This window comes from Nanorana parkeri, unplaced genomic scaffold (genome assembly GCF_000935625.1).
Source record: "Nanorana parkeri isolate BGI_ZX_2015 unplaced genomic scaffold, ASM93562v1 scaffold436, whole genome shotgun sequence".
NCBI lineage: Eukaryota > Metazoa > Chordata > Amphibia > Anura > Dicroglossidae > Nanorana > Nanorana parkeri.
The window spans coordinates 799,015-811,675 of NW_017306704.1; the positions used below are offsets into that span (position 1 = coordinate 799,015).

At 41.7% G+C, this 12,661-nt stretch overlaps 1 protein-coding gene across 1 annotated transcript in view; it reads right to left on the reverse strand.

The window, feature by feature from the left end:
- Positions 1-12,661, reverse strand: part of PROSER1 (proline and serine rich 1) — a 34,508-nt gene that overhangs the window by 3,891 nt on the left and 17,956 nt on the right. The window contains exons 9-12 of the mRNA XM_018560175.1: positions 8,453-8,596; positions 4,029-4,130; positions 3,245-3,289; positions 1,061-2,717 (exon numbers count right to left, since the gene is read on the reverse strand). Coding sequence (XP_018415677.1) covers positions 1,061-2,717; positions 3,245-3,289; positions 4,029-4,130; positions 8,453-8,596 — 1,948 coding nt within the window. The remainder of the gene's footprint in view (positions 1-1,060; positions 2,718-3,244; positions 3,290-4,028; positions 4,131-8,452; positions 8,597-12,661) is intronic.

Consider the following 12,661-nt stretch of genomic DNA (forward strand, 5'->3'; position numbering starts at 1 on the left):
CCACCCCCCACCCCCCCCCCCCCCGCCGGCCATTTCACCTCAGATCTCTGCTGCCTCAGCCCATACAAGCGGGGTAGAGCAGGGGATCCGAGGAGAAACAGATCCCAGCCTGGAATGGCTTCAGATGGGGAGGAGAGGCTGCAGAGGGGGAGGGCCGCCTGGAATTTTTGTTAATAGATGCCATTGGAGACACAGCTATAAATTTAAAGGGGACTGTCAGGGGACCGTTCTGATATAATTTTATGGTCGCTTAAGCGACCGTAAGCTTGTAGCAGAACGGTAAATGCCACCGACGTATGGCATACTGACGTGGCCAGCTGGTAACAGTTGTGTTCCACCGTATGCCATACATCGGTGACAGCGAAAGGGTTAATTAAAAAAAAAAAAAAAACCTGGAGGTTTAATGTCGCTTTAAAAAACCCCAGGTACCCAAGGAGCACCTGTATTAAGCTGTACACTTACAATGATGTACCTCTACCAGTGACAGAATAGTTTATGCTACATATAACTACACACGAAAGAATGAAAGACAAATGGCTCCTCTATAGATAAAGTACTAGGAAAGGAAGTGCGTTAGAGTGGCAGAATAAACCAGGTTAAAAGTTTAAAAAAAACAAAAAACAACAACACTAGAGCTGCCACCACTGATGTTGGGTTGAGGGCTAGTTTACACCAGATGCAGTTGTGATGAAGTATGTTCAGTTTGGCAGCTGCATCAGAATCACGTCACATTGCTTTCCAATGGGATTTCTGGTGCTCTGTCCACACCAGCCAGAAAAAAAACCACTGGTCTCATTTTAGCTACACCTGAACGCATCAACAATGCATGCAAACACACTGGACTGCACCTGAAAGCCCTTTTTGAGCTAAAAAAAAAGCGTCAAAATTGCGGTAAAGCAGCGGCAAATGCATCGCACTGCAGCTGCCCAGGTGCATGCAGTTGTAATGTGAACTAGCCCTTAAATAGACTTTTTCCATAACAAGCAAACTAGCAATGTATGCAAACAATAAACATTATGATAAGGATTTACCAACTGCAATAGTGTATGTAGCTACTTACCCTGCTTGCGCCACAAGAGCAGAGTTGAAGTTTGAGCTGAAAGCTGAAGCAAATCCAGGTAAAACAGAAGCTGGAGATGGGATACTCGCGGGTGGCGGCACAGGTGGGCCTCCTGCTAAAGATGTTGGAGCCTGAAGTCCAGGAAAGGAAGGGAGAACGGAAAGAGTGGGGTTGACTGGTGGTGTGCTAGAAACTGGGAAACCAGGAAAAGATGGGTTTGATGACACTAAGGGTGCTTGAGGTACAGAAAAGAGAGAAGGGAGTGCATTGGATAGGTTAAGTGGAAAAGAGGAGGCAGCGGCTGCTGCGGGTACAGAAAGGCCAGGAAACACAGATGAAGTGAGTGGTGGGGTTGCAGAAGCATTTGTGGCTGTAGATGTTAACATAGGTACAGTGGGGGTGAGACCTGGACTACCTGCAAATGGAGAGCCATTGGATAATGAAGTAAAGGGTGGAAATACAGGTGGAATTCCTGGGGAGGAACCCAATCCCATCGAGGACAGGGTTGGGTTACCAATATTGCCATTAATAGAGGAAAGCCCTGACAAGGCTGGGTTTATGGAGTTAGCCAGGTTCCCAGGGCCAGGTGAAAACATGTGACCTAGGACACCTGGTAATCCCAGGGAACTGTGGGATGGAGTAGCTGAGCGTGATGGTCCTTTAAATGCAGAAGGTGATGGACTAGCTGGTTCTGCTTTAGGCAAAGGGGTGGCATTGGATAAATTAGGGGAAGATGAAATATTGTGTTCTGACATGGAAGAGGGTGGATTATGTCCCTGTGCATTGCAGCTAAGTGGAGACTGAGTGTGCAGAAGAGGCATGGCACCAGATGAAGTAATAGGATTGGTTAATGAAGGAGAAGATGATCCTGAAAATGCAGACAAAGCTGGAGTAGCTGTTCTTTGAGGTGTTGGTGTAGAACAAGGGGGAGTAAAGGATTTATTTAAAGCCGAGACAGAATCAAGATTTTGGAGACTTGGAAAAGGTAAAAGTCCTGCTCCAGGCATGGAAGACATTGAGGGGGAATTCAGTAATCCTGGATCACTGGCTAAAAATCCTTTCAGGACTGATAACAATGGATTGCCTAAATTCATTTGTCCGGCAACTCCAGCAATATCAGAAAGTGTTGGGCTACCCATGCCCTGGAAAGCAGGATTTAAGGACAATGGGAGTCCAGCAAAAAGTGATGGCATCATATTGGCAGTGCTTACAGAGGCTGTAGAGGTAGTGGCAGAAAATGGAAGGCCTGGAAGTGACAGAGGTGGCAAATGATCACTGGCCCCAGAAGAATATGGGGTGGAGGAACTCTGCTGGGTTGGAACAGCAGCAGATGGAAGACCAGGAAATACTGCAGGACTTGGTGTGGATGGTGCATTGACAGCTGATGTGGGAGTACTGGAGGACATCTGAGCACTTTTTATAACAGTTGGACTTGGTGTAGATGGTTTAGGAGATGCCATGGGGGGTGTGGCTTGCCCTGAAAAGGCTGATGGAGGAGCAGCCATGCTCATTGTGGAAAGGGTAGGTGTTGTAGGAGTGGAGGGATGGTTTAGGGATTTAGCAGGAGAAGCTGTAGGCACTGGAGCAGGTGTAACAGAAGGTGTTGGAGGAGCTGATGTGTTGGTTCCATGTGGTGAGATATGCGGGGTTGCTGGAGCTGCATTATAAAAAATAAAATATATATATATATATAAATACATGTTCTATATATACACACGCCCACAGCACAACACAAAAACTCTAACCTCTACGGTCTGCTGACAAGGTACTGTTGTGGGAAGAATACAACATAACATAAATGAAGAAAGACTATGCTGTAATAGAAAATATAAATAAAACACCGGGGGTGAAAAAACAACAACTCAGAAGCCAATTATAGTAATCTAGGAGCCAGAAACTGAAATGAAAAGAACACTTGCTTCCGCTACGTTATTTCGGTCACCATAAATCATTTTTGAGGCACACTGAAATCCTGGATTTGTGCAACCCTACATTACAGTTCATTATCTTTTGATGAACCCTTTATATACAAACCGTACATTAGCACCTACTGTATGTATAAAAGTGTTAGGGCTTCCAACCCAGACTTATTATACAGTGTCCATGCCAAAAACAAAGATATGAATGAAGTATCTAACTAAAGCACAAACTGAAGAAAATGTATATTATACACCCCATGCTTACCTTGATTGGGTGTAGCCCTTAATTGACCAGACGCATCTTCAGAACCTGAGAGCATAGAAAGAAGACATGATGGGATTATATACAGAGTAACATTATATATATATATCAGCCAGCAAGGTGAGGTGCGTGTGTATGTGTAAAGCCATTAAACTACCAGCAGGTTGCAGGAGGCAGACAGACTCCAATCTGTCAGAAATGATACATTGTCCAAGCAGTCACCACATACAATCTCTTGCCCAATCTTCCTAACAGTGTGACAAACGGCCACCAAAGACCCCAGAGCTAAAGTTGGAAAAAAATGTTTTTTACCACCAAGACTGTGGAGTCTTTGTTTTATTTAAGTGACCCTGTCATTACTTTTAAAACTGGACAGGATAGAGGGCAGATACCTGTTGGACCTTTAACTCTGGAGTCTGGCCAGGGAATGAATGGGTGGCTTCACTGGCCACTGACCACTTAAATTCAGGTCTTAGCATCGGGCTCAGAACCCAGGCGCCTGGAAAGTTGGGTTGGCGGTGCTGATAAAAACAGGACAGAGCTTTCTTATTCTGGAGCTGTGCTTGATTTACCAATAATTAATAAATGTTGGAAAGGAAACCCGTAGAGTGGATGTTTGCTTGTGGACGGCCTTCTGTTTTTCTGTCCCTACATGTGTTGGCAGAAGTGTGCAGGGAATGCATTTACCGAGATCTCCACGGTGTTGACTTGGCTGTTTCCCACTATATATGTACATATACATACACACAGACACAGTGATGTTGTTCCTGTTTATTTGCCATCTTACCAGAGGACTGTGTAGCAGAATTGGGAGAATAAGGGGGCGGAGCACCCGTACTAGAAGCAGTAGAATTGACAGCAGAAATATGCGTACCATTGATGTATGCACCTATAGAATAAAAAAAACAAAAGGTACATAAAATAAACTACAGTTTCCATATGTCTCTATTTTATTATTTGCTCACATGTTTTACTTTATGAATTTCCTACATTTCTTTTGATTTATGCTATTGATGTGATCTATTAAAGTTCACATTTATTTTCCTGGATGCTGCCCAATTTAATATTGATGCGATACTTGCAATACATTTTGTATGTACTGTGAAACATTTATGGAGTAATTAATATGTGAGATGAAACAGCAAAAAAGTATCCTATCCCCTTGGATATGCTCAACATCAACTAAAGCTGTCCATGGACATGAAATGGTGTGGACGCAACAATTTTCTAATCTGAGTTGACAGGCAGTGTCCCTCTGGACAACACCTCTTGAGGAGGAACATTGATTGGAGAGTTATGCAATCTGAGCTGACTAAACTGTTCTCCCTTAAGAGAACCATCTTTAAGGAGCGCTGTGCAAATCCTAGACCATGTTTTGCCCTGAAAGCAGTCAGATGAAGCTTGCATCTGACCACACCCATTGTCTAAGCAGTCCCTAGTAATGTTGGCAGAACCTTACAAGTTAAAAGCATTTTATTGGTTTAATTAATAGAACTAAATAAATACAACAGCATGCCCATATTACAGTGTTAATTAAATTGTTTAACTAGTGTAATACAATACATGCACAATTAAAGGCCAACAGGGTTAAAATACCCTGTGCTGACAGCACATAGCTAGACTCTCCATCACAAAGCAGTGGCCTGGTTCTCTAGCAATCTGATTACTTTAATCAACAAGAACCCCCCCAAGAGGAGAGAGAGGAAAGAGCAGAGAGAGCAAGAGAGAGGAGAGAGAGAACTGGCTGTTGACTGGAGTGACGTACGAGTATGTATGTCCAACCACTGGAGAGCCGGGACGCTAGGCACGGTCAAACTCTCCGATGTGCCGCCAACAAGGCCTTTTTTTTGCTTGAGCTGGTGTTGTGTTGTGTATTGTCCATGGTCATATTTGTGAATTGCAGATGGATTTAACTTAGTCATGTCATAGTAATAGTTATATTATGTCCAAATACATTTGAGTATATTCTATTTTGTCTTTAGAGGTAGAGTAAACATGGCATTATATGATTGAAATAACAATTACATTCAGTTTTCACATGTAATGGCAACAATGAATTTGTGTTAGTACACCAATCATTACAAGTCATAGGAGTCTACAACATGGACTTTTCCTCTGAGCATCAGAAAGTCTTAATACTTTCATTATATACAGCAGGTATTTATCTATTTTATACACATTAAAAATGATTACTTTTACGTCACCCTTCTTAAGTAAATTTTTCTTTGCAAATGGCAGTCTGACTAGTTTCTACCAAGAGTTTAGTGAGAAGACATTTAGGAAGCATTTGCAAAGCGGAGCCCAGTGACCTCTCAGCGATTGTTTAGTAGTGCCTACTGAAGCTGTGTAAATGTTTGGTGAAGCCTACTAAACCTATGGCCTGCATTCCTTATGTATTTAAAAAAAAAAGCATAAGAGAGACCAACATGCTTTAAGAAATTGCCTGGTGTGTTTAAAAGGTTACATATACTTGTGTGTTTAGCTTGTGAATGGTAATCTGAACAACATAAATTTAGCAGGCGTTCATTAAGAATTCACAAAGGGTCTGCAAATTTTCAAAATAACCCTTGCAGTGGGGCGAATAAAGAAGATATACTGACCAGGTCCTCGGTTCCAGTCTGGCTGCTAGACCAGTCCTCACAGTCACTTCTCCCCCAGGCTGCACAGGTCTAAGGACCTGTAATGTCATCATGTCTAATACAGGTCTAGACATGAAGACACCATGCAACATAAGCCGAGGCGGAGCGGTCACTGCCACAGCACCAACGATTATTACGAGTATTTCCTCTTTATTTTCACCCTTAGACCAAAAAGAGCACTTAACCCTTACAGTGCAAAGGTAGCCCCCACTGCAAGGGTTAATTAAATAAAATAAAAAAAACCAGAGATCTTCTTTAATCTTGGCAAGGATGTCTCCTACAGCTTTGCAAATGACTTCTGAAGTCTGCTACATGACTGTTAAAGCTACAGCCTGCAATTACTTCCACAACTGTATTAAAAACTCCCGCTCTCAGAAAGAAGAATGCTTGGGGTGGTGTTTCAAGAAAACACATTGGTCCTTTGAAAAGCTCACAAGCAAGAGCATACATGGTCATTATAAGTTTATCCATGCTAGTCTGACCATCATCATACTGAGCAGAAATGTACTGAATATTTGCGCAGCTCTGCTTATCTAGGTAGTCTCCCACCGTTGGATGTTCTACCAAAGACAAGATTAGATCTGCTTCCTGCTACACAGTGCCGCTTCTAGGTCCACCTTGGTGGCTGATGCACCTGAACGCATGCAAACACATTTATACTTTCCAGATAACTCCCTGTGTTTAATGCAGGCAGCCTGTGTGCATGAGGCTTCAAGGTGGTGGACAACTGACCCATAACACAGATATAGTGGTCACAAAGCCCTCTCTGCTAAGGAGAGCGGAATAAACATGTCCATCACCTCATGGACATGTTTCCCACCTTGGTAAAATTGAGGATTTCCCGACGTGGGAGGGGTTATATGAGGTCACAGCTCTGGCCAGCGTCTTTCACCTGATGATACCTGCCTATTACCCAGTTGTTTATGAATTACCTGTTCTGTACTGTATGATCAAGAAAATGAGATGCCTGCAAATCTGAAAGTCACAGACTGACTGAAGCGTGCTTGTAGGACTTCAAGAAAGCTGCTCCAAGATTTGGATATGCTTGCAGAATGTGATGTTATTTAGACTAGCGTTTATATGCTTGGATTACATATGCCTGTGTTATTCCCCTTAAAGTGTATTTCCACTTTTGCCGCAAATAGGGATAACTTCGACTTTATATATGTTACATGTTCCCATTCACATAGCAGAACTTTAAAAAAAAGAAAATTGCAGCTTACATTTTTTTAGATGCTCTTTCTGCTAACTCTAGGACTGAAAAATCCTGCTTAGTTCTCACCGTCTGGGAGGTTTTGAGTTGCGGGAAGTTTGGTTTTAAATAAATAAAACTTTTCTTTGTATTGAACTTGTCGTTCAGTTACCATTATGAGATGTTTGTTCTCATTGAAAACTCTATTTTTTTTTTTAAGCATGTCGTTTTTATTATTCAGCTCTGTCTGTTCTGTGATGGCAGATTTCATTATCACTTGTAAACTAGATAAGCAGGACTGTATGTTCAAAGGAACATTGTATGTCAATGAGGGGGAGCTCAGTCTGTCCCTAGTCTTTCTTTTAGGACAGAGTGTCCTGTTACAGAAACTGAGTGACACAGACAAATCTCAAAGACTAGAAATATTTTTTTTACAATCATTTTTAGATATGCTGTGTGAATCGGAACACATTATCAAACACAGAGGATTTCTCAATTTTGGCTGCAAAAGTGGAAATACACTTTAAATCTATTGGGAAAAGTGGAGGTGTGCAAATCTGAGAATCACATGCCGATTTTTCTTTTTTTTAATGTCAAACTTACCAGTAGTCACTATTTAACAAGGAAGAACAAATCGCAACACTCATGGCATCCAATCAGGTAAGAAGGAAGCCAGAACTACGAAGCATGAATGGTGACATGTTGCAATGACATATTCCATATTTTATATTGCTGTTAGCACGACGAAAGGTCCACACAAAACTCACAATCCAGCTATGGTTGGGCATTGTTTGACTGGATTCTGACATCTTTGGTGATTCCAAATTTCTTCACCAAAGTTCCTGGCTCTTCCCATTCTCACCACAACAAATAAGCTTAAATGTCACGCTGCCAAGAGCACCATGTGCTGTGGCTGATCGCAGCCAATACGGTTTTGAGAAATAGAAATTCAGTAGTAGTTACAAAATATCATAGTTCAAAGTGAGTGCACAGGCAAACTGGTAATATCGAAAAAACAATCAGATTGTCAGAATGTGCTAGAACTGAACAGAATCTGATTAATGGGCAAGATCGCCATTTAATTACATTCATATTAAAAAAAAAAAAAGGTATAATGTAAACGAAAAAAATCCTACAAAGCAAGAAATGTAATATGAATCAGCTCAAGTCATTTGTTATAAGATGAAAGCATCAAATAATCTGTTGAAAAGTATGTATAGAGACTTCAAAGTGATAAGATGTTTCATTTGTGAAGCCCCATGGCTCTACCTCCTTCCTTCCATTATTCAGTAGTGTTTGGTGTATCTGCTAGGCATTCAATGGCAGCTGGTGTTGTGTGAAACAATGATCATTTGCAGTAAACAGAATAAATTTAGTTACTGTAGTTCTCGTTTCTGTTAGCCCAATCCCGACAATTCGTACTATTGGCTGTTGCCCCTCCCCCTTCAGATAAACTTTGACCTTCTCCAGAGGTACTTAAGTTTGACTGTTCCTTCTTTACCGACATTGTCTTCCCATAGTAATCTAAAAAATAGAAAAGCAAGACAAACAAACAGAGCCCTGACACAGTTTCATTCCGTTCTGTACATGCTCTGCATTCTGCATGACATTAAATGTGATCTGTAAAAGGCTAAACAAAAGACATATTAGAACAATGCTCATTGAAAGCCATTGTCACTACATAGCTTACTTGCCAACTGGATTTCAGGAACTGACTTACAAAGTGGTGCTAAGTGTGCTGTACAAAGGAGTTTTCAGCTGTAAATCTATTGTTCCAATTACAAAATTATCGAACACCTAAATGGTTGAATCGGCAACCCAGACAATTTAATGTTTTTTAGGCTTTATGCATTCATTCCAGTGGGGCTCTGGAATGATGTAAGTGCCTGAATGTGTTCATGTTACGTATTGCATGCAACCAAACCACACCTGTTTGGTTTACAGGGCCTCATGACGGAAGAGCTCTGTTAGCTTTAGTGAGAATATTGTCTCAAGTGATGCCCTCCAAGCTCTTTATGGCCTTCTAGCGGCCCTCTGCTCTTGTATACTATGGGGGAACAGTAATATGATGCAGGATCTGAAGAACTTCACGGTTTCCCCTCTGTACAGTATACAGGAGAAGCAAAGCTGAAGAAGGGGCAGAGCTTACGACAAGGACTGGGCTTTCCAAAGATGGTAGTAATTGAATCCGGTCTTAGGTCAACAGTAATATTATGAACGCTCCTTCTTCACTGGGGCAGATTAGAATATGTAGACAAAGGAAACAGTTCCAAAGCCAAAAGAGTAAGGGCTGGGAGTCATGGAGGGCTTTTTAGGTAAAAATAGGTCATATATTTGCCTAAAAGGCCCTCCATGACTCCCAGCTCTTAGTCTTTTGGCTTTGGAAACTGTTTCATTTGTCTACATATTTGCTGTATGGGTGTGGCTGTAGGACCTTCCCCTCTTGAACATAATCATATTACCAAATAGAATAGGACAGAAAGAATGTGATGCCATTGGACACACAGTCACATCATTCCAGGCACCTTTTGTGTTTCTTTTTAATATATACACACATATCTATATCTATATATAAACGGAGAGTGGCAAGACTGGTACAAGACAACAGAAGGGCAACAGTGCAGTGTCAGATTCCTCGCATCACCTTTCAACATCTCGTGGAGTCACGAGGCGGCCCAACTAAGTCATCTCGTGGAGTCATCTCGTGGCCCAACGAAGTACTGATGGGGTGGTCATAATAATCTGGCCACTCAGTGTATATATCTATATCCATCCATGGACCCTGTTTGTAGCATGGTCAGGATGTGACTGAAGTGGATCAAGTCTTAAAATGGCACAAAATTAAAAAGTAGCAAATAAGGTAGCCTGCCAGGAAAAGACATTATACTCACCTGCCCAGCCACCTGCACCACCAACCTTCATGCTCTTCAAAAGTTATGGTGACCAAAGAATCCTCTTCATCTGACATACTTATAGAAGTGTTGGATTCCAGATCCCTAGGCAAGAACTGCAATTCCTTGCACCAGCCCCTATGTCACTACTATGTCCTGCAGTAATATAGGGGCTGCGGGAAGAACACAGCAGCACTCGGCAGGAAGACCAGAAATCCAACACTCTTAGAAGGGAGTTGGATGGAGAGGATTCTTTTGGGCACCATAGGTCTTTAAGGAGACTGAAGATTGGTGGCGAAGGTGGGGGGGGGGGACATGCAAATATAATGTTTCTCCTTTACATTGGAACCTTCTTTTCTACCTTTTTATTTTGCAACAGGGTAGATTTATACAGTTAGCAAGAATATAAGGTACCTATTCTTTTTTAGTTAAAGGAAACCTGCATTGAGAGAATGCACCGGCTGCCATTATTGAGCCCTTTTTTGAAAATGATAGTTGCCTGGCTGTTATTTTGATCCAACAAACCTTCTCAGTCAGTAACCCAGAATACGTGGGCAGGATCAGGAGTTTTGACTTTTCTAACTTCATTAGCTGCATGCTTGTTCTGAATCCATGACTGAGATAGGCCAAGCAACCAATAGTTTCCAAGGCAAGTAAGCCATGCCAGGCTCTGTATTTTTCAGTACAGATTTTCTTTAAACACAGGCTTTAATATTGGTATATAATACAAAAAAACTGCCTTTGAGTATTGTTTTGTTTCAAACTTTCACCTTTTGAGACATGATACAGACTTGCCTTCCCCTCTCCTTGTTGTCCTGTTATGTGACACAGTGGAAACATGCATAATGACTTCATCATGATGTCAAGAGCATGCAGTTATGCATCATGTGAAGTAAAATCAGGAACATAAATCTTATATTTTGGTACAGAGATAAAAGAAGAAAAAAAATACAAAACTTAAAATATGATCATCCAGTGTCAGCTTTCGCATTGCTCAATAGTGTTTGGGAGAAACCACTTTTAATGACCAGTATGAGCTCTGAAATTCTAAAATTGCAACACTGGAAAGAACCGTCTGCATTTACAAATGCTCGGTGTCTTAGTAATAACGGAAAGGCTAACCTCACCCTGTGAATGTTCCAGCAGAACCACCAGACATATTTAAAGCCATTTAATCTTAATCTTAATAATCCCTTGCAGAGCAGCCAAATAGTGCTGTCAGTTGCAACACCAAACATACTTACAGGAGGGGCGAGCAGAAGGATGAGCTCATTATTGCACTGCTCTTCTTTCTAGGACAGGGTCAAGCAAGTCATGAACTAGGCTGTATGGCTTAACTGCAGAATAGTCTGCAGGGAGATCCAGGATATGGCTACAGAACTGGGCAGGGGTATCTGGATCACAAAGGTGACTGAACAGAAGTACAAATTTCATGTGTGAATTTCCCTATTTGCATGAAGTTTAGCACAGACATAAAATGCAAGGGAAGAGAAAATACTAGCCTGTTCAGCTGGTAGGGGAAATAGTGTGCAAACTATAGCATGCTAATCTAAATGCTGGAACCGAACACATAAGGTGTTTTACTCGTATATCACATTATATACAGTACGGCATTTCCACCATTAAAACTGATTGTTCAGTTGATTTAATCTGATCACTAATAGCTTACAAGTGATCACCTCTGGAGAAGGTCAATATTAAAGTGCCCTGCACACTAGGGATTCCCACCGCTCTCACCTCTTCTGTAAAACTATAGAGAGGATAGACCAATAACCCCCCCCCCGCCCCCCCTCTCCCAACAGGTTGCTGATAAAAATGTTAGTCTTATGACTCTTTAATTAGTCTAAAAACCAATGTTTCCATTGTGGTCTAAATTAATTTGGTTTTACTTTACATTTTAAAAACATGAGTTGATGCTATAAACCTGTTAGAAAGCCTCTGCAGTAGCTTAGGGTTGCTTGAGGAGACTGTGATCAATTTTTTAGGGAATACAAAGTTTCCATGATCATAAAGGGGTCCCCATTGCCCACCATTTCCAGTGTGAGAACTGTCAATCTAGAAAATATTTTTAGATACAGATCAGACTCTCATTTAACGATATTCTGTTGTGTTCAATGGATAGTCAATTTTATAGGAGAATTACGGGGGGAGAGTGAAATAGACTCACCCCCATAGTTAAAGCCAACAGCTGTCACACGCTGGCTATATTGTTAGAGAACTAAGCAATCACAAACCACTGATTGCTCAGTTCACGATCATCTCCCTGCAGAGAGCGGTGACTATCAGTCACTGCTCCCCGCAGGGAATCCCCCCTTCCCTCTTCGATCCTCCAGCGCTGACAGGACAGACAGGGGAGGGGGCAGGCACAGCTGGCTCTGCTTCTAGAGAGGCAGAGACAGATGTCAATCCTGACACTACTGTTGGCATCTGTCCTAATAGCTGCGGCTATTAGCTCAGTTTTGGGTCACAGGAGGGCATTAGTAAATGTCCTCCTGTGACCCAAAAGAAAACTATAGCCAAAACAACTCACTTAGTTCTCTTAATTCTCGCTTAACCTTAACATTTCTAACTGTGTAGACTGCAAGTTTTGATATGAAGTTATGTTACGTGTATAGTGAGCTATAGTGATCATTTTTCTAACATGTCTTCCATGAAACACAAACTCCTGCACAGAGGTGGGGGGGAAATTCTCCAAAGA